Source organism: Lutra lutra, chromosome 11 (assembly GCF_902655055.1).
Source record: "Lutra lutra chromosome 11, mLutLut1.2, whole genome shotgun sequence".
Classification (NCBI taxonomy): domain Eukaryota; kingdom Metazoa; phylum Chordata; class Mammalia; order Carnivora; family Mustelidae; genus Lutra; species Lutra lutra.
In genome coordinates, this window is record NC_062288.1 from 103196455 (window position 1) to 103217652 (window position 21198).

At 58.6% G+C, this 21198-nt stretch overlaps 2 protein-coding genes across 2 annotated transcripts; one reads left to right on the plus strand and one right to left on the minus strand.

The window, feature by feature from the left end:
• Window positions 1-496: 496 nt before the first annotated feature.
• WDR86 (WD repeat domain 86) lies at window positions 497-19171 on the minus strand. Its single transcript, XM_047695718.1, has 7 exons — window positions 18960-19171; window positions 18493-18757; window positions 9380-9521; window positions 7264-7678; window positions 4254-4389; window positions 1242-1345; window positions 497-1028 (listed from the first exon to the last, which is right to left on the minus strand). Exons 2-7 carry the CDS (start codon window positions 18713-18715, stop codon window positions 858-860), a joined length of 1191 nt encoding a protein of 396 aa, XP_047551674.1. The 5' UTR covers window positions 18716-18757; window positions 18960-19171; the 3' UTR covers window positions 497-857.
• Window positions 18752-19375, plus strand: LOC125080552 (translation initiation factor IF-2-like). Its single transcript, XM_047694398.1, has one exon. The coding sequence runs from the start codon at window positions 18752-18754 to the stop codon at window positions 19373-19375; it is 624 nt and encodes a 207-aa protein (XP_047550354.1).
• The last annotated feature ends 1823 nt before the right edge of the window (window positions 19376-21198 follow it).

Consider the following 21198-nt stretch of genomic DNA (forward strand, 5'->3'; position numbering starts at 1 on the left):
CTCCTCTCGCCCCGGGCCGAGGGCTGGCAGCGCGTCCCCTTCAGGTGACGAGGGGGCAGCTGGGGGCGGCTCCCCTCGGGGCCTCTCCGGAGCCCGGGCCCCACCTCCCCCAGGAAGCCCCTCCAGCAGCTCCGCTGAGGGATGGCCCACCCCTTCCCCGCGTCCCGCGCGGGCGCCCGCGCTGTGCACGCGGCCGGCAGGGCGACTGCCCGGGCCTTTGGACCCCAGACCCAGACGGGGCGGCGGGGAGCCCTCCTCGGTTCAGGCCGACTTGGGGGCTTCAGAGCAGGGGTGACGGCTCCCCGATGTCACTCTCACAGGCCGAAGGGCTTCTCCCGTGGCCACTCCCCACACAAGTGACAGTAGGGGTCATCGGGCCGCAGCCCCTCATTGCCCCCTCGAGGAGGGGCAGGCCCGGGCCGGGTGTGCGAAGCCCCTGTTCCGGGAACCCCTCCTCCCTCCGACAGGCCGCTGAGTTTGCAGAACAAAAGACATATTCCAGAGCGCGTGGAAGGACGTGTATTTCGGTTCTTCACCAGCGTCCTCAAGACAATCTGCCAAACTTAATGACAGCTGCTGCTGGGCGGCTTTTTGAAGAAATCCCATTTTCCCCCAGGACGGGCTTGGCTTCTGGGGACCTCAGGCCCTGGGGGCTGTGGGGCCGCAGACCCCGGGTCGGGAGGGTCCCGCTGGCCCAGGTGCAGACCCGAGTGCGGGGCCGCTCTGCGGGGGGTGGGGCCCGGCCTGGGGGCGGCAGGGACGGAGACGTGGTCCCCGAGGGCGAGCACGGTCGCCATCCATGGGACGGGAGGGGCTTCAGAATCCACGGACACCGAGGCCGGGCAGAGTCGGGGTGCTCAGGCGGGCTGCAGGGGCGCGGCGGCGCAGCCCACCTTGTTGCTGAAGAGGCGGGAGCGGCTGCGCGCGGGGGCGGCGGGACGCGGCGGCGGCGCGCACGGGAGGCCGCGCACGTCCCAGAGGCGCAGCGCGCCGTCGTGCGACGCCGTGTACAGCACCTGTTCGTGCACCTGCGGGCGCGGGGCGGCGCGTGGGGCGGCGCTGCGGGGGCGCCCGGGCCGCCCTCCCCTCCGCAGGGCCCGCAGCTTCGCTCGTGGGCGCGAACGGCACCTACCTAAGCCGAGGGCCGGCGGCCTCTCCGCCGGGGGAGCCCGGCCTCGGGGTGCGGCGGGCGGCCTTCCCTCCCCGCCGAGGCAGAGCCTGGGGGCGGCGCGAGCGCCTACCTGGATGCAGTTGATGACGAAGGCGTGGCCGCGGAACACCCTCTGCAGCGCTCCGGACTGGGCGTCGAAGGCGCGCGCGCGGGCGTCCCCGCTGCCCGTGAACACTGTGAACACAGGGCGCCGCTGGGCCTGGGCCCCTCCGCCCGCCGCACCGGGAGGTCATAAGGTTCAAATGGGAACTAGCGGGAGCTAGGAAGCTCCTTGCAAGGAAGGAGGCGGCACCTTCATTCTCCTAATATGGGCCTGGGAACTCAGGGGACCACCCCTCTCCCCGTGCACTGCAGGACCGTGGCTGCTGAACCTGCCCTCGGCTGCCCTCTCCGGGGCTCCTGTCCCTCCTGGGTACCACCTCGGCCCAGGTGCCCTCGCTCACACCGTTTGGTGGAAGCCTTTGGTAAGGCCTGCTTCCCTGCTCTAAAGCCACTGCCTTGGGATTGGGGGGAGGAAGTCATCTACCCCCCCCAACATCTGAGCTGCCTACTGAGACAAGGACCAACTAGAAATTCATTCCTTCCCCTCCTCAGTAATGAACTTGGCCCTCCAAACATTGCCTAGACCCTCTGGCATTCGCTAGAGCGCCCCTGCCTAACCTCTCCCCGGGAAAGGCCAGGATTCAGCCTTCCTTGTGCCTTTTCCTACGTCAGAACTTAGTTCAAGAGTTCTCAGACTCTGGCGAGCACCTGAGTCACCTGGACTGGGGTTAAGGCAGATTGCTGAGCCCACCTGAGTTTCTGTCTTAGGAGGTCTGGGGCGGGGCCTGCGAGCCCGCTTGCCTAACCAGTTCCAGCTGCCGATGGTTCTGTCGGCCAGGGACCACACTGAGTACTGACCACAAGAACTCCGTTGTCTACTTATGGTCCCAGCCTGCATTCTCCCAGAAATGACCCTGACACTAGGATTGGAGTTCAAGTACTTCATCTGGCCTAGCATTCCACGAAGTGGGTAGAGAAACAGGAAAGAAGGATGTCCATACAGGGGAGTTAGCAGGTGACTAGAGGGGGGCCCTCGGAGAAGGTGCAGACCATGTCCCAGAGCCGGACCCCTGGGAGAGGGGGGCAGGTCATTGGTTGAGGGCCTCCCCTGGGGGTGTCAGCTCCCAGCCCTCCTCCAACCTGCTCCTCACAGGAAAGCACTCTAGGGCAGAGAACCTGAGGGGTGGCAGAGAGAAGCGCCCCAGGTGTGGTCCCCACAGCATCTGCTGCACCCACCCAGCAGCCTGAGCAAGCCATGGGGGTCCCCAGCCTCAGGGATGTCTTCTCTACCCGGATTACTGCTTCACCTGCCTATTCCCAGCCTTGCTGCTGAAGCTACTGGTGAATGTGTCTCTAGAGGGGGAGTTTCCTTCCTGGGTCACTTTTGTTCCTTTCCTGCTTCCTCTACCCCAACCCAGTGTGGCTGCTGGGTGTACAGTGGAGGGGAGGAGGGTCAGGAATTCAGTCCATCACCCCCTGCAGCCTGTTGGCAATGGCCACGGACCAGTTTCCTTAACAGTGGGTCGCAGGTGGGGTCCATCCCAGCTGCTGCCAAGGGGTGGCGCTCCGGGCGACTTTAATCTTTTTATTTATTTATTTACTTTAATCTTTTTAAACCAGAGGTCCTGACCCGGTAGCAGAGCCAGAATCACACTTAACGGGCTTGGACCCAGGAAGAAGGAAAGAATAATTTTCCCGTGTCAGACACCTAAATCCCGAGGGTATCTCAAGCTCTATTTTCAGCGATCCACATTCTGTCTTCATCTAACACCCGTGCTGTGAAGTCAACTTGAATTTTGTGCTGCGTCTCTCCCCCACCCATCTGCTCCTTCAGTGTGAGTGTGTGTGTGTGTGTGTGTGAGAGAGAGAGAGAGAGAGAGAGCGAGAACAGCAGGGACAGGGGGCCAATAGCAAAACGTAATGCTGGGCATTGTTTTGGGAAAGAGATGTTCAGGAACCTGGAAGCCCCACTCTCATGTAGGTATGGTGAGGTGTCGGGGGGGTAGGGGGGTTGCTTCCTGGAGCAGTGTCTGTCTTCTGGATGTGTCTGGGGTGTGCACATGAGCCAGGCCTCAGGATAGAGCCAGCAAAGCTCAGGTGTGTCAGTTTGAGACCTGTGGGACAAAGAGCTTCTTGCCTATCCAATAAGCCATTCTGCCCTCTTTCTTTCAAAAATAACCTGATTAAAGTTGGCAGCAATAGCCCAGATAAGAGATTTTATTATTCAGTCTCTCTTTCAGGCAGCAAAGAGATGTATGCCAAGTCTTTGGGTAGGGCTTCCAAGAAAGATCTTTAAAGAGACCCACTCAGCTAAGAGACACATCGTTTTGCCTTTCCTTCTTCTTCCTGTCTGCCTAAAACATGATATGATGGCTGGAGCTTCAGCAGCTACCTTAAACTATGAGGCTCCCTAAAAGATAGAGGACGTGTGCTAAGAGCTATAAAGCAAAGTGATCAAAGGAAACTGGGTGCCCGGGAACTTTGTGGAACCATCCATTCCTGCCTGTACCGCCAGCCTCAGAAATTCTACCTGAGAAAAATAAACCACTGTTTCATTCAAGGCACTGTTATCTGGGCTTTCTGTTATCTGTAGCCAAATGTAATGCCAGGTGAAGCCAAACCCACGTGGCCCTTCAGTCTGGCGGGAGTTAAGTGGTATCAGGGTCTCATGTGAATAATGAGAATGTGTCCGTACCCTGGGGCTCCTAAGCATTTGGGCCGCAATTTGTAAATAACCCTGGGGCAGGGGGGCCCGGATGACTCAGTTGGTTAAGCATCTGCCCTCGGCTCAGGTCAGGATCCCAGGGTCCTCTCTGCTCAGGGGCGTCTGCTTCTCCCTCTCCCCCTGCTGCTCCCCCTGCTTGTGCTCTCTCGCTGCTGACCACCCCAAAGGGCCACTGAGGCTCAGGAGGGAAGAAGTAAGAAGTAGGGCGCAGAGGCCTCGAGGGCGGGAGGATCTGGTGGGGGCGAGGCATGAAGGGCGGAGGCAGCGCAGGCAGGTGGGGGCAGCGTGGGGCCAGCCTGGCCGGGAGTCACTTACAGGTGCCCGCGTGGTATCTGAGGGCGCTCACGCTGTGCCGGTGCGCCGCAAACGTGCGCACGCACTCCCCGGTGTCTGCCAGCCAGCACTTGACCGTCCTGTCGGCGCTGCCCGAGTACACGTGCCGGTTCACGAGCTGGGGGAGGAGGAGGGAGGGCGGCGCTGGACCCGGGCTGCTGCCGCAGCAGGTGACTCGGATCCCGCCCAGACCGCTCCGTGGGGGGGGGGGGGGGGGGGGGGGGGGGCGCGTGCCCGTCTCACTGGGAACTGTGGACGAGCGGGGAAGACCCTGCCGTGGGGACACACCCAACGGCCCGTTCCAGCACCCGAGAATCCTGCCGCTTTGCCCTCGGCCACGGCCCCAACGGCCCCCTGCACCGAGAGAGAAGCCTCGTGTCAGAGCCTTCCCATGGCGGGCGGGAAGGCCTGGGGGCGCTCGGCACGCTAGGAGCAAGGGCCACAGAATGTTCGTCCGTGTTGTTACTGTCGTCAGCGTCTCTTGTCCGCAGTTGCTGCTGAAGAACCCTCCGTGCCTGAAAGTTTCCCGGGAATCCGCCTGTAGCTAAGGCCCAGCCGCACTAGCGGTTCCCTTAATCGTCCCAGCGGAGAAAAGGGCTCCTGGGGCTGCCCTGGTGGGGAGGGAGGAGCCCCGGAGACAGGCTCCCCCACGTCCCGCCTGCCCCAGCTGACCAGAGTGGCTTTCACACCCCTGCTCAGTGTCACAGGAGAGAAGGCAAGGGCCTGGGAGAGAAGGGATGGGCCGTGGGAGGCCCCTTGCAGGAGCTCCCCTGATAGACAGTGTCCAAGCCCAAGGGAAGGGCAACGACTACTAAAATAATTCTGCAGGTTCATCTAGACCAAATCCCGGCAGCCAAGAGAGTCCCCACCCAGCCCCTCTGGTTAGCAGCGAAGCAGAGGAGAACCGGAAGCTGGGCAAGGAGGGTGGCTGGGAGCCCTGGAGAGAGCCATTTGTGCCAGTGCTGGGGCCCAGGGACCCCTGAAGGCTTAGGAAAGAGGAGGCCCTTCAGCTGGGGCACAGGCGGCAGGCCTGGAGCGAGCACAGACTAGGCCCCGGCATCCTTACCATGGCCCACGCCTTCCTACCTCGAGCACACACCCGCCCAACAACAGCCACACTCTGGGCCCCTTTCCACTCCAGTGCCCGCGGCTGCCCCAGGTTCCCCCTATAAGTTCCTGGAGGACAGGGCTCTGACCAGTCCAGATTATATATCCACCCCAGCCACAGCCCAGGTCAGACTTGGCTTTAGGCCATTCACTACGGCAGAGGCGGTAGGATCTTGGGTAACACGTATGGCCTCCTGCCCCTGTGTGTCCTGACCATCCCCAACAGCCGTCACTTCAGAGGCAGCCCCAAAGCCTCCAGGGACCACGCTTCCTCAACTGCCCACTGAGACCCACGAACCTGAAATTAAGGGAGCTGGTGAGTGTGGCCTGTGGGCTGGAGGTCCTCGTGGGCCCCTGGGCCTCTCTGTGCCACTGAGTCCCCACAAGGGGGGCCCTAAGCTTCCATGGCGGCTGCAGCAAAGGGATGATGCCTCCTGCTCACCACACAGTGTGTCCCAAGAATGTGGGGCCTGTCGCACTGTGTTTACAAGTGACCAAGAAGCTCCATTTCAAAAGTACAAATCACGAGTCCAGAGGCCCAGGAAACGCTCCAAGCGTGTTGTCCTTGGCTGCCTAAGACCTCACTGTTCACTTTGGCTGCTTTCCTGCGAGGACGTCCACGGGGAACAGCCGGGCAGCTTGGGGAAGCCAGAGGAGGCCCGAGGCACATGGGGAAGCACACAGACCCTGACGGGGGCATGTCACAGAGGACAGGACCTGCAAGATTTCCCTCAGCCAAGACACCTCTGGGGGGACGGGGCTCAGGGGCCATCTCCCTGCTGTGCGATCCATCCAAGCAGGCCTGGGCCTCTGCTGTGGAGGCCCCTGGGGCTCGGGCCTCTCCCTGCTCAGCTCCCAGCCGCGGATGCTCTCGGGGCAGGGGAATGAAGCTGCTGGGCCAGGCTGCAGAGCACAGATGGGCTCTGGACATCCTGCCTCCGGGGAGAGACTGCCGGAGGGGGTTCCCCCAGCCCAGCAGGGTGCAGGCCCCATCACCTTTCTATGCTGCCCCTCACCAGCTGTGAGGCCTTGGACAAGTTGCTCACCCCCTCTGAGCCTCTCACGTGTACAATGAGCACATACAAGCACAGGCAGCATCTGCTGGATGGCCAACCACAGCGCAAGCTACCAGGCACCTGAGGGGCTCAGGTCTGGGTCACACCCACTGCTGGTCCGTGGAGCCCTCACAACCACCAGGGGTGGGCCCGATTTCACGCTCAGAATCCCTGATCCAAAACCTTGGAGCCAGATGTATTTCAGGAGTTTTGGGATTTGAGCAACACACTCGTGTTCCTACAGCAAAGGAATGCCTAGTCCCAGGAAATGGGGTCAATGGAGCTCCAGCGAGCTTCCTGTCTGTGCGGTCCAGCCTTCGCCGCCAAGGACGTTTTTGTGCCAAGCCTTAAAAAAACCCCAACTTCATGTTGTAGAACTTTTGGATTGAGGAATGAGGGACCAGCGTTTCTGGGTAGACATAACCTTCCCTTAACACGTAAAGAAACCAGAATTCCTATGTTGACAACAGCGGTGACCCTCGTATCCGTGAGGGCGGGTGTATTCGGAGACAGGGTCTTTAAGGACGTAGTTAAGTTAAAATGAGGTCACAGGGGTGGGACCTAATCCATAGGACTGGAGTCCCTATAGGAAGAGGACACCTGGATGCAGAGGGACGACGCCATGAGAAGACGTCCAGCTACACGCTGACCCCTGGATCTCAGACTTGCAGCCCCAGAGCGGTGAGACATCTGTCCCTGTCATGTACACTGTCCCTGACTGCAGTACTCTGTTCCTCGGCCCAAGCTAACTAGGACTCGGGGGCGGGTGGTGGCTCAGAAGGCGACCCCGGGGCCTCCCTGGCAGACAGGAAGGGCCAGGCGGATCTCACCTCCAGACAGATGACAGAGCCCTGGTGCTCCCTGAACACCCGCAGCTGCTCCCCGCTCAGGATGTCCCAGGCGCGGATTGTGGCGTCGGTGCTGCCGGTGAAGGCGGTGTGACTGGGCGTGTCCAGCACAAGGCAGAGCACAGCTCCGGTGTGGCCCCGCAGCGTCTGGTGGCAGCAGCCGCTGGCCACCTGCCACACCTTGGCCGTGCCATCCGTGCTGCCTGTCACCAGGAGCCCCCCAACCTCCTCGGTGCAGGGAGCCCCGGGCAGGTCCCAGGGCGCGGAGTAGGCTAGGGTCAGCACGCAGTTGTGGTGGCCTCGGAACTCCTGGGCCACCTGTCCCTTGTCCACGCTCCAGGCTCGAGCTGTGCGGTCGTAGGAGCTGCTGAAGAGCTGGTTGTTGGCGACCAGGATCCTGGTGGGAACAGGGAGAGGGCAGAGGTCAGAGCATGCAGGGCTAAGGGCAGAGTCAGAGCACAGGGGTAAGAGGCAGGGGTCAGAGCACGCAGGGGTAAGGGGCAGGGGTCAAACTTCGCAGGGGTAGGGGCAGGGGTCAGACCACACAGGGGTGCCTAACAGGCTGTCAGGAGGGCCCTTTGTCTGGTGTCCTCTGTGTTCAGTGAGCCGGGAGAACCTCGTGTGGGTGGAGCGGAGCTCTGTTTGCACCCATGGGGAGAGGAGAGGCCTCCCGGGCAGCAAATACTCATGACTTTAGTCTCACTTCGATGAACACTAAGAACTTCTTCCCAGGAAATACACGTTTGTCTTCACTATAGAACTTTGCTTAACATCAAAGACTGTTCACACACCCCTGTTAAGAAGCCCTGAGCCCCCCGCCCTCTGCCCCCCCAGGGGCCCACAAAGAGGTGGGGCAGCTGCACCGGGCATGTGTCATAAGTGTGGGGACAGAGCAGTCAATTCCCTGGGCACAGGTTACTCAGTAATGCAATCCAGCGGCTAAGCAAGACTTAGTGTCTACCCAGATCGGTCCATTTGGGACCCCGACCCCTCAGATGTGGGGCGCGTGGACGTGTGTGTATGGGGCGTGGGTGCCCAGGAGAGTTGCAACCCCGCAGAGCATAATTTCTGGCCTCAATTACCCAGGTTTGCTTTTGAGGAGCAGCTGAGAGTTTCCGGTTACAAGCTGGGCACATGCCTATCCCCTGAGATGCAGCCTCTCCCCGCCGCCCCGTCTCATGGCACGAGACTCCCACATACCCACACCTTCCCCCAGTCATGCTTTCTCAAGGAAGGGTGTAGGGAAGCGACCAGCAGGAGGTGGGACGTCCTGCACCACCTTGTGGGCTCGCCCCTGGAGGCGGGTGGGACCCAGCAGGCTCCAGCTAAAGAGGCCGGGGGGGAAAAGCTTGGCTGTGGAAAGGTGACCTTGTCCCCTCGCAGGCGTTCCGAGCCAGCACAACACTTGCGTCTCTGCGGAGGGTCGGTACCTCGCTCCTGCCCTATGGGTGCACAGCTCTGACTACAGGTGGGCAGGTGCCCAGACCCCTGGTCATACCGGACACTCCCTCGGGAGTCTAAGACGGCCACCGCAAGTTACATAAATAGTGTCGAATTGATCTGATTAGCAAAGGAATTTTCATGGCTCAGCTCAGACCCAAATTTAATAAGGAAAGGAAAAATTCAAACATTTTTGAGAAGGACGGGGTGGGAAATTTCAACGACAACATGGAAAGGGGACGTTTAAAAATACCCTGCACTCCGTCTTCACAACAACCCCGTCTGGTTGACCATCAGGTACTAATTAGGCCACTTCCTCTGGAATCTGCTCCCATCAGTAGGAGCTGTGGCCTCCATCGCTTTTCCCCGGGGCTAGCAGTGGGCAGTGCACTGCCCGGGTCCCCAGGGGGGGCATCCAGGCACAATCAATGTGTTGGTGGGGCCTTCCTTCCCCAGCCTCTGCCTGCGGAACCCCCACATGCAGCCCATGTCGTGCCTGAAGCACATGTGTCCAGGGACCCCCATCCTCTGTGCTCCTGATGACCTCGGATGCGTCTGCACATAGTCTTCCCCAGAGAAGCTAAGTTCCTCCAGCGGCAGGGGCCACACTGCCTCCCTCTCTGTCCCCGGGACACCTCCCCCTCACCACCACACTGACCTGTTCACGATGGACGTGTGTCCTCGGAAGACCTGCAGACACTGCCCGGTGCGCACGTCCCACTTTCTGATGGTGTGGTCAGCGCTGCACGTGAAGGCAGCCTCGTCCTCCAGCTGGCAGAAGGTCACGTAGCTCTCGTGCCCTGCGGACGAGGGGAGACGTGAGCGTGGGGCATGGCAGCTTTAGTCTCCCTTCCGCGAAGAAAGCAGGGCTGGGGCGTGTTTGAGACGAGCTCAGGATCACCAGCCCTTCAAAGGGACGACTTCGGTCTGGGAGGCTCAGGAGATGTGGGCTGCTGGGAGAAATTCAGGAGGCCCCTCTCTCTGACCCCCCAGGTCCTTTTGTTCTCTCTTTTCCCATTCTTTCTCCCTCCTCTTCCTCCTTTCCCCTTTTTCATCAGTCTGTCTCCAGACTTTTCCGCTGTTTGTATTCACTCAGTGGTTGAACAAAGCCACTGTCACTGTCACCGCGGCAGGAAGTATAGAAGCCCAGGGCCTTGGCCTTCGGGGCCAGACGCCCGGCCTAGCTCCCGGTGCTGCCTCTGAGTCACCTCTGCACACCCCCATCTCCTCATCCCCGTCTCGTGGGGCAGGCGCGCAGACTGGGTGAATGCCGGATGGTGGCTGTTTGCGGCCAGGGTGATGCAGGGTCCACGCGGGGCCTGTGTCGGGAGGGGAGGGGAGAAGAGCCGGGGGGGAAGCAGACGGCCCACGCCAAAGCAGGAGGGAACCCCTCGGGCCGGAATTTAGGTGTTTGGCAGAAATGGTGGATAAGGCTCAGGCATAGTGAGGGTGGAGGTCTGGGGACAGACGGAGGGCCTCACGGAGCCACGGCTCAGCCAAAGGCATCTGCTCGTCCACCTTGTCAGGGCGATGATCGGTGTTTTGACTTCCGGCCTGACTTATAAAGCAGCCCCGGAAGGACTCAGCTCCCAGTCAGAGCAGGGCCTGTCCTCGTACACCCGGCTCTGTCTCAGGGCAGGCCAGCTGGCCAGCTCAGCGGAGCCTGTGACTTTGATCTTGGGGTCGTGAGCTGGAGCCCCATGTTGGTTATAGAGTTTACTTAAAAAACAACAACAAAATCCTTTAAAGTCCTGCATGATAAAATCTAAATCTGTTTAGAATCTAAGATCAGCATTTATGGGTCAGACAGGCCCATATATGCAAAGATTCTCTATGCCTGAACTAGTTCTATACCTGCACGGACTCCTATGTATGTTAAAAAAAATGTTTCCACCTCAGATAACTTTTTAAAAAATTTTTATTTATTCATTTGACAGAGAGAGATAGAGCACACAAGCAGAGCAGCAGGCAGAGAGACGGGGGGAAGTAGGCTTCCACTGAGCAGGGAGCCCGAGGCAGGACTCAATCCAGGGACCTTAGGATAATGACCTGAGCCGAAGGCAGACAGTTAACTGACTGAGCCACCCAGACACCCCAATAACAACCTTTTATTCCCCCTGATAACGAGTCCTGATAGCAAACTGAAGCTGAGTATATTTGAAAAGAATCCAGAAACCAGGGGTGCCTGGGAGGCTCAGTCGGTTAAGCGACTGCCTTCGGCTCTGGTCATGGTGCTGCAGTCCCAGGATCCAGTCCCAGGATCCAGTCCCGCATCGGGCTCCCAGCTCCACAGCGGGTCTGCTTCTCCCTCTGACCTTCTCTCCTCTCATGCTCTCTTTCTCAAATAAATAAATAAAATCTTAAAAAAAAAAAAAAAAAAGGATCCAGCAACCAGAAAATCAATAGAATCAAAGGAATGTTATGCCTAAGATCCATTTCACAGATGAGGAAATTGATTAATTCAAATATCTACATGTGAGGGATATATTAATAACGTTAAAGATCACAACTGAATTTTAAAATTCTGTCTAGATATCTGGTATCAGACAAGGATTTTTTTTTGAAAGCTTTTATTTATTTATTTAACAGAGAGAGAGAGAGAGAGAGAGAGAGAGAGTGCATAAGCAGAGTGGGCAGCAGAGGGAGAGGGGGAAGCAGGGTCCCCACCGAGCAGGGAGCCTGGGATCATGAAGAGCTGAAAGCAGACACTTAACTGGCTAAGCCACCCAGACACCCCCAGAGAGGGATTTAGAATCTTCTGGGCAGTTTCCAGCTGATGGGCACTTTTTGGCCCTGGGGTTTTAGCTCAGTTTACTTTTGGAAGAACCCAACTCCCTGCGTTCTAAGAAAGAGAATTTTTTAAAAAAAGGAAGGAAGAAAGACATGTTTTCCTGTCTTCTTAGAGAGCATGTACCAGTCCTCTAAGAAAACGTTTGTGCGAAGTAAGTAAACACTGGGAGATGACGCAGATTAGGTTTCCTTAAAATACATGTCAGTTTAAAAGTCAAGGGCAAAATGTTTGGCAAAACACAGCCCAGCTTTTTGCCAATCCCAAAATGTTTATGAAATATTTTAAGATTGTCAACAAACTACCCTGAAACCAGAGCTGCCATGGGGGTGCTCAGCGGCGTCTGAGGAGGCCCCTGGCTTCCAGGGCTGGAAGGTGGCCCGGCGCCCTGAGGGCAGTGGGGTGCAGCGGAGCCGGCCCTGCACACAGCCCCCTGGCAGTCCTCCTCCGGGGGTAGGGCTGCACCGTCCGGGGACAGCCAAGCCAGGAGAGGCGTCCGCAGGGGCATGGGCCGCCTCCTGGCTGCTTCTGTCCCGTCTCAACAGAGTCTGACAGCAGGAAGGCGACCTGCCATGTGCGTATATAAGCCAAGAAAAGCGCTGGAAAGCCGAGTGGCCGGTAAGCCGTGGCACCCATCCTCAGCGAAGCCACAGCCACTAGCCCAGGGATGTGGACCAACTGCACGACCCATGCAAGAAGGAGGAACGATGTATACGATACAAATATAAATACTTGTAAGGGCACCTGGGGGGCGCAGCGGGTTAAGGGGTGACTCGGTTTCAGCTCACGTTGTGATCTCAGGGTTGAGGGATCGAGCCTCACGTCGGGCTCGGTGCTGAGCATGGAGTCTGCTTGGGATTCTCTCTCCCCTTTCCCCTCCCCCCACCCCTCTCTAAAATAAATAAAACTTTAAATATATATACATACACAGAGACATGTATAAAAATACCTATAAACAAAGACTTGAAGAGTCAATAATGAAAAGAATTTTTGCAATGTTAAAAAAAAAAAAAAATCCCATCTCTGAAGCTGGGCCAGGCTGATCCTCTGCCCCTCGGGGGCCAGCCCAGGGCTGGCTGACATTCCGTGCAGCGGTCAAGGGCCTCCCAGGGACAAGCCCCTTCCTCTGCATGCCGGGTACCGACTCCGCGTCTGAAAACCCACGCTGAACGAGCCCCGGCTCAGAGCCCAGCCGGCAGTCTGCAGACCGTGCGACAGGGTCCACTGCACACAGCCAACAGGGTCCCCCGGGGAGGGACAAATGAGGGAGGCTGGGGACAAGGGGGGGGGCCCATCCCGTCTCCAGGGACCACAGCACCACCACCGTGAGCTGTTGGAATTGGGTAGAATAAGCAAAAAAAGCCCAACTAAAAATAAACATTTTTGAAGGGAGAAAGAATGCAGATAAGATGCAGTTACTATGTTCAAAAGGACATGCTGAGGCTCAAGGTTTTCTGCCAAGTCGGCCCTCCCCGCCTCCCCGGCCGCACACCCTGGGACTCGCTAGAAGCTGGGGGTCGAAGCGCCGCCCCTCCACATGCTGGAGGAGCCACTGGGCCACGGGCCTCCTGGGGTCTGCAGCCGCAGAGGTGGGCTGCCATGGGCACCGGCCAAGCTGGAACACTCGTTCGACTAACTTGGCATGAAGAGCGTGGCCTCTTTTCCCTCTGCTGTCCCTCTCCTCTTCTCCAGCCTGCTCCCTGTGGCACCCCCGCTCCCTGGGGGCTCCCTGACAACCCCCCCCCCGCACTGCCTGCTTGGTTCAGACAGCTGGGAGCCCCGCAGGAGACCTGGGTCAGGATCTGCTGGCCCACAGCCATTAAAACCTCAAACCTCGGTTACACTTCCCTGGAGGGAGGCCTCTCCACAGCCATTTCCGGGCTGCCGGGAAGGCTCCGGGCCCAGCTCCTCCAGGTCTGGGAGCCCTGAGAGCCCCGTGGGTACCAGCCATGGATCTGGGGGATCCCCTACACCGTGCCCACCTTTGGCAAGGGTCTTTTTTTATCAACCTGGCCTTGAGCTACTGTGTTGAGGTGCCATTTTTGTTTCCTGCCTGATGGAACTGCATCTGGGTGTGTGACATCAGCAAGCCACAGCAGCGAAGGCCACATGTCCCGGGCGTGGAAGGTGTGGCTGAGATTGTGTCTGACAAAGCCACAGGAGACTCAGCCTCCTGTCCCGAGCTCCCAGCCAGGACAGGTGGAAGCTCCTGTGGCTGGTGCCACCGCAGGGCCTGTCCTTCCAATCCCGCTCCTCTCAGCCCACGCCCTCCACCAGGCAGCTCTCCGGCCTCCTTCTGTGACCTCCTCAGTGGACACCCACGGGGAGCTCACTACCTGTAGATGCTGGCCGCTGGAGAACTGAAGAATGAATGACCCGCCTGTGCTTCCGTCAGCCACATCCATGCTTAAAACAAACTGCATTTTGGAGTGCCCGGGGGGCTCAGTCGGTTAAGCGATTGCCTTTGGCTCAGGTCATGATTCCAGGGTCCTGGGATCGAGCCCCCTGTCAGGCTCCCTGTTAATCAGGAAATCCGCTTGCCCCTTTCTTTCCCTCCGTCTCTTCCCAGCTTATGTGTGTTCTCTCTCTCTCTCAAATAAATAAATAAAATCTTTGAAAAAAAAAATACGTAGATGACTCAGCAAGCCCACTTCTGGGTCTCTACAAAAGAAACGGAAGACGGGGCCTGGAAGAGGTATTTGCACACCCAAGCTCATGGCGGCATTTCTCACATCATGTGGAAGAAACCCAAGTGTCTGCGGACAGATGAACGGGCAAAAAGAGGCAGACAGCAGACCAGTACGCAGCCTTCCAAAGGAAGGTCCCCAGAGCAGTCAGATTCAGAGGCAGAACGCAGGATGGTGGGCGCCAAGGCCTGGGGTGGGAGAAAGGGGTTATTGTTTGAAGTGGACACCGTCTCAGTTTTCCAGGATGGGTAAGTTCTAGAGATGGGCCTTGGTAATGGCAGAAGTTTATCAATGTTTACTATCTTCAAACGGTACACTTAAAACCGGTTAAGATGGCCAATTTGATGCTACATGTTTTCTATTAGAGTTAATATTGTCCTGGAGCAAGAGGGAGGAGGGCAGGCTCCCTCCAGAGCCTCTCTGCCCACGTAAACACGGGAGGACTAGTTAGCCCTTCCCAGCCTTGAATGGCAGAATCAGGCCTCAGGAACAAAGGACGAAGAGTTTGGGGCTGGCCGGGCGCCGTGTCAAGGAGATGCTCTGGCTCAGGCTGGGCTTATTGATGTGAGCCTGGAGGACAAGGTCACTAACAGGAGCCAGGAGCTCTTTACTGACCGGTTTTCCCGCCCGCCCCCCATAACCTCATAAGACTGGGTGACTATTTTATCATCCCAATTCACAGATAAAGAAACTAAGGCATGAGAAGATAAGTAATGAGATTTGAGCCCAAGCTACCCAGCTCCAGAGCCCGGGCTCACGACTAGTAATGTCCTGTCCTGCCTCCCTGCTCCCACCCCATGGCGGGTAGGGGTCAGGGGTCATCGGGATGGGCAGGCACCAGCAGGCTTCCTGCAAATAGGAGGGTGCCCTTTGTTCACGTGGAATTAAAAACAAACAGCCCCCATCATGCTAGGAGATGCTGCTAGAAGACAAGGACGCTTGTGGCACAGCCGTGGAGGGCTGGAACCTTCAGGCCGGGTCCCTTACGACATGGGAACAGCTCAGGATGGGGACGGTCATCTTGGGACATGCTGCTTATCTCACTGAGCCAACGGAGTGCCCTGAATGACTGGTACCCGACGGATAAGGAAAAAAGGGGGAGGGGATAACTCCATAAAATGCGACTCTTCCCTTTACAGAATAATTGGGCCATAAGCCTATAGGTGAAAGCCGGTCCCAGTGACTGAAAAGAGAGAGCCCCCGCGAGAGGGAAGCTGGGGGGCCCTCGTGACTCAGCCTGCTCCCCAGGACCAAGGGTGACAACTTGCCCACCAAGACCCCACACACAAGGGACTGTCCTATTCTTCCTTTCCAGCACATCCCTTGGCGTAAACTTTCAAAATGCTGCAAGATTCACAGAAAAGCCTTGGGTCCCCCAACTGCCTCTGGCCCCCTGGGGGAGCTGAGCAGAGCAAGAAGCTCGAGGGCAGAAGGAGAATGCCCGGTAGGAGCTGCCCACACCAGCCACGCTGCCCCAGAAATCCAGGCTTGGTCCCCCGCCAACAGGCTCTTCTCCAGAACCTTCTTAGGGGCCCAGAGCTGCAGCAGGCGCTGGCACTCACCCCAATCTGGAAGTTTCCACAACAGGAGTAGAAAGAGCCTGGAGTGGGGGGTCAGGAGAGCCCTCCGGATCTGTAGGTTGTCCTGATGCAAGCCGGAGCCGCACAGAGGGGGGACCTGTCCACGCAGTCCCGCAGTGTGCCCTCAGGCCAAGTCCCATAACGGCTTCGTCTCAGGGCGGGCAGACAACAGAACCTACCTCACAGGCTAGGTTATCTAGAAAACGCTTCAAACGCTCCGTGTGCGGGTAAACAGATCTGTGCCTGCCCAGTCCCATCTATAGACCTGTGTCGGTTCTACCCACATCACGGTTTTGAGCATTAATTATAATGGATAAAGAAGTAAGTGTATTGAGGAATATTAATAAAATATAGGATATTAAACAAATGCTAAGACATTGGTTATTATTTCACTAATACAAACCAATCCTATTGGGGTCACAGAGCTGGCAAGACCTTGCTTTCCTTGGGGGCCACGCAAGGAGTATCTCGTGCCCCAAAAGACTCTTTTTCAAATTGAGTGTAATAGTGCGATATCCAGATAAGGAAAGGTTACTCCTGTCAACCCTTACAGCCCCAGAAGCAATTCTGATAGACACGAGCGGCAGTGATTCATCTGATAGTTTTCCTTGGAGTGGGACGGCTCTCAAGCAGGCCACCAGAGGGGCAGGCACCGCCTCACCAGGACATGGGGGTTGGTGTCCTGAGGGGACAAGACACTGTGAGGGCTACCAAAGTGGGTGGGAGGAGGAGTTGACAGGCATGAGCTGGGAGGTGATGGCAGAGCAGGGCTGGACAGGAGGGTGGGCTCTGGAGATGCCCTGGGTGCAGAGTCCCATGCCCTGGGCAGAACCGCCCTGGAAGAGCAGGGAGCTCCACTCGGGAGGTCACTCACCTTCGAACTAGGCTCCCACACTGGACACCAGGCCCGGGAGCTCCCCGGGGTCAGGGTGCATCAGATCCAGCCAAAAGCTTGTTAGAAATGCAAATTCTAGAGTTCGCACCCCACCCCCCGCGCGCTCGGCCGCTCGCACACAGGGCCCTCACTCGAACTGGGATCTGGGAATTTATGTTTCTGAAAGCCCTCCAGATGAGTCTTATGTTTGGAAAGGCACTACAACTGGATTATAAATTTTGGACAGATCTTAGATCTCCTAGCCTCAGTTCAGTGCCTGTCAATCTGTGTGATATTGGGAGTGACTTTGGGGGTGGCCAGAGGAATATGTGTTAGTTTGTAACTGACTCTCCCTTATCACCCCCGGCCGCAAGTAACAGCCAATCCAAATTCATCTCTGGGCTGTGAAATATCCACCATAACTGCTTTTATTTAAAAGCAATAGGGTTGGGGTACCTGGTGGCTCCAGTGTCTGCCTTGGCTCAGGTCATAATCCCAGACTCCCTGCTCAGTGGGGAACCTGCTTCTCTTTCTCCTCCCCTTGCTTGTGCTCTCTCTCTGTCAAATAAGTAAATAAAATATTTTAAAAAAGTAAAAAATAAAACCAATCGAGTCAGTTTCAGCCAATAGTGAAGCTGATTTGTACTCCCTGTGCCTACAGGACTTGGAAGGCCTGGGGAGGCCACCCAGGATTTGCTGATTGTGGTGGAAAAAAACCAGGCGGTGATAAATAACCACGTGCAGAACCTTGTGCTCCAAGGGGCTGTACCCACTGCTCAGGGGACACCAGGGGCTGAGCTGGAGTGGGGACTCACAGTCCTGGCCTGCAGACATGTGACAGGGACCCAGGGTATGAAAGCCGTCCACCTCCAGTGACTATACACAAATATAAACCCGTATGTAGGCACTTGTGAAACTTTCATAAAACAGTATGTATGTCGGGTCACCTGGGTGGCTCAGTCTGCCTTTGGCTCAGGTCATGATCCCAGAGTCCTGGGATGGAGCCCCACATCCGGCTCCCTGCTCTGCTGGGAAGCCTGCTTCTCCCTCTCCCACTCCCCCTGCTTATGTTCCCTCTCTGGCTGTCTATCAAATAAATAAATAAAATCTAAAAAAAAAAAAAACACCCAAACAGTATGTACTCCTACTATGCGTGCCTCCTACCATGCATCGTTTCCAGATATGCTAAATCGGTTTAACAACCCCCTTTTGAAAAACTTTGATCCATCCCTCCCCCACACCTTTTCATTTTCCAGCAGAAGAAAACAGGCAGGCACGAAAGAGCAGAGCAGAAAGGCTAGATGGGGAAGGGGGCGTTCAGATTTCGACTCAACCCCCCACAGGCTGTGTGACCCGGGACAACTTACTTCCTGCCTCAGTTTCCCTGTCTGCACGAGTGGGCTAACAGCAGTGTGAGGACCGGGCACGGCCGTGCTCGGTGCCGCCCGCACCTCGCAAGCGCCGGTGGTGACCACAACGGCTCCTGGAGGAAATGTCCGGCCAAAGGCCACTCGGGCAGCGAGGGACGGGGGAAGGCGCTGCCTAGCGCGGGGAGTACGCAGAGGTGCGGTTCCGGGGGAGTCTTAAGGCCGTTGTCACTGCAGCGATTTCCTGCACCGGGCGGACAGGTGAAGGGAGGCCCCCGCAGCGGGTGCACCGCGGGCCCGCGGGCTCCGCACCCCACCCCGCGCGCGCTCAGCCGCTCGCACGCTGGGCCCCCACGAGCGCTCCCCCACGAGGGCCCGCCGTGGGCGGGGCGGGGCTTTAGGGCAGGGGTCGGCGGGCCGCGGGGCTGAGGTGTGCGGCGGCCGAGCCGACGGCGGGGGCGGCAGGAGGGTGTACCTTGCAGGAGCGCGCAGCACTGGCCGTCCGCGGTGCTCCACAGCCGGGCCGTGCCGTCCTCGCTGCCCGTCAGCAGGCGCTGCCCGTCCGGGCTCAGGCTGAGCCAGTTGATGCCCCCGCGGTGGTCGGCGCAGACCCTCAGGGCCGACCCTCCGCCCCCCATGCGGCCGGCCGGGCGGGAGACGAGGAGGCTGCGCCCCGCTACGGAGGGGCGCCCCGGCATCCGCGCGGCGGCTCTCGGCGGTGGCGTCCAGCGGCCATGACCCTGCGGGGCACGGGGTGCGGCGGAGGTGAAGCGGGGGCCCTCGCTCCCGCGCCGCCCGCACAGCCTCCCGACCCGCGGACCGAGTGGGGGGGTGGGGGGCGGCGCTGCGGGGGACGGCCCGCGGGGACCTCCCGCTCCCGCTCCCGCAGTGGTGGAGACCCGGCCCCCCCGGCGCCGGCTGCCTCCCTTCCCCACGCCCCACCTGAGCGGGCCCGTCCTCGGAGCCGGGACCCCCAGGCAGAGACGTCTCCCCGCGCGCTGGAAGGCTCGGGCCTCGTCGCGGGGTCCGGCGGCGGGGAGACCCCGGCAAGCAGAGCGCCCTGCGGCCCGGCGCCGCGCGCTGGGGGCGGCGAGTGTGGAACAATACAGGCCAGCCTGGCTCCTCCTCAGAGACCACCCCCCAACCTGTCCCCTCCCACTTCCCCGGCCGGCGCCCCAGCCCCCACCCCGCTGCCCCACCCCGGCACCGGGCGCTCCGGACCCTCCTCGGCGCGCGGGCACAGCGCCCTCCCCGGGGACGCCGGGGACCCGCGCACGTGCGGCTGTCCCCGCTGCCCCGTGCGGCGACCGAAGGCCGGGACGAGGCGGGGGAGGTGGACGCAGGGTCCGGTGGGGTGAGACGCGCACGCCCCGGAGCTGACTCGGGCTGGCGGCTGCGCGCCACTACCGGGCGAGTCGGCCCCGCTCCAGGCTCCCAGCCCTAAGGACGCTGCCAGAGAGGTTCCCGGGGGACTTTGGGGTGGCCCCCTTGTTGCAGAGCGCTCCGAGTCCACTCTCGCTGGGAAATTACACATGTGCCCCGATTCGCAAGTGGGGTGGCGGCGGGCGAGCGAGGGAAGAGCGGCGCGATGGGGCTTCCGGGAGAGGTCAGGTTCACCCTTGTGAGCGGCCGCGGGGTCCTAGGCGACCCGCTCCCGCAGTCCTCGTGCTGGGGGTTTGGGGCCCCCACCCACTGATCCATCTTTCGGCAACCTCTCCCACCCCCATCGCATCCCAGCGCCTCTCACGGTCCACTGAGGTCTCTACAGGAATCCCACACCCTGGGTTGTGAGCCCTCCCGGAACGTCTGCTGGTTCCCATTAGAGCTGTTCCGGTGCCTGCTTCGCGGGGGGCGGGGAGGGGTAACACCCCCCACACTCGGTTCCTCCAGGTCCTAAAGGGAGCAGGGTTTCCCGAGGGGCGGGGTGGAGGGGCGGCGAGGGAACAAGGTAGCTTTGGAAAGCCAGCCCTCATCGCCACAACCAGACCCTCTCCCAGTGGCTATGTCCAGACTCCCAAAGAAAACCCCATAATGGGGTCCCGAAGTTACACGGGACAATTTACTCTCCCAGGGTCTAAACCAGAGAAATGCACTCTTTCCCTAATCCCGGGAATCAGCTTGCAGTTAAGTTTAAGAAGCCGGCACCAGTGAAGGGTGTAAGGATGGGGCCCCTGATGCAGTGGGATTTGGAGTTGTGGAGGTGGCCTGAAAGGAGGCAGGAGGCGGGTGTGATCATGCAGGAGAGAGGAAGTGGGAAACTAGTGAACTATTCTAGAGGTGGACTCTTGGGAAACTGGGAGCGTGCTGGCAGGAATGGACTCTGGGAGTCTGCACTATGCTAAGACAGTAGAGGGAGGCTGGTGACCTGTGTCCAGAGATCCACCTCCAGGCTGATCCCGAGTTCTTTTTAGGACCTGCGAACTTGAAGGTGCCATGGAAACATCTAGGTATGAGACCCATGGGCAGTTGGGCCATACAGGTGCTCAGAAGAAAATCCAAAGGAGACAGAAGACCCTTGCTCCAGGGGTGTCTGGTGGCTCCTTCCCTCAGGGTCCTGGTCTGATCCCTTTTACCCCCTCTGCCCCCAGGACAGGGTCCATCCAGACCTGACACAGGAAATCCACACAATTTGTGAAGGGGAATTTCTGAGCTACCATTTGCTGTTGAAAAAAAGAAAGGGAAACATGTTTTCCCCTCCATTCCAGATTTCAGCCTTTACAAGGCAGACGGAGGACTATTTGGGACCAAGAGACCTTCCCAAGCCTCCCAACCTTTCACCGTACAGGCAACAACCCTGTCTGGCTGGTGGTTTCGGGCCAGCTCTGCTAACAGCTCCCGGCAAAGCACTCCCTGAAACTAACCCACCCATTCCCACCGCTCCCCAGCTTCTTGTCTGCATCCTATAACGAAGAGGTAAAACCTGGTCTCTGTTTTTGCCAGCCCTGTCCTAACAGAAAGCAACGACTTACAGGGCTGGCAGAAATCTTTCCTACATATTTTCTCCTCCCCAAATACTAAACAAGAAATCCAACGCTATCGGAGCTTTTATGTTATTTCACTATAATCCAGGGACAGCGATAAGGCAGGCACAATTACACATTGTGTAATAACATTTAACTTCCACGGCAATTTCTCGTATTAAACACTCTCTTTTTGATCTTGCTGAGGAGGACAATGAGGC

Excerpts from the sequence above, each read along its gene's own strand:
- LOC125080552 (XM_047694398.1), top strand. The coding sequence starts at position 18,752 with ATGACCCTGCGGGGCACGGGGTGCGGCGGAGGTGAAGCGGGGGCCCTC.
- WDR86 (XM_047695718.1), bottom strand. The coding sequence starts at position 18,715 with ATGCCGGGGCGCCCCTCCGTAGCGGGGCGCAGCCTCCTCGTCTCCCGC. Across the intron at positions 9,522-18,492 it reads GTGCTGCGCGCTCCTGCAAG|GGCACGAGAGCTACGTGACC; the intron begins GTACACCCTCCT and ends CCTCGTCCGCAG. Across the intron at positions 1,346-4,253 it reads CAGATACCACGCGGGCACCT|TGTTCACGGGCAGCGGGGAC; the intron begins GTAAGTGACTCC and ends CTGTGTTCACAG.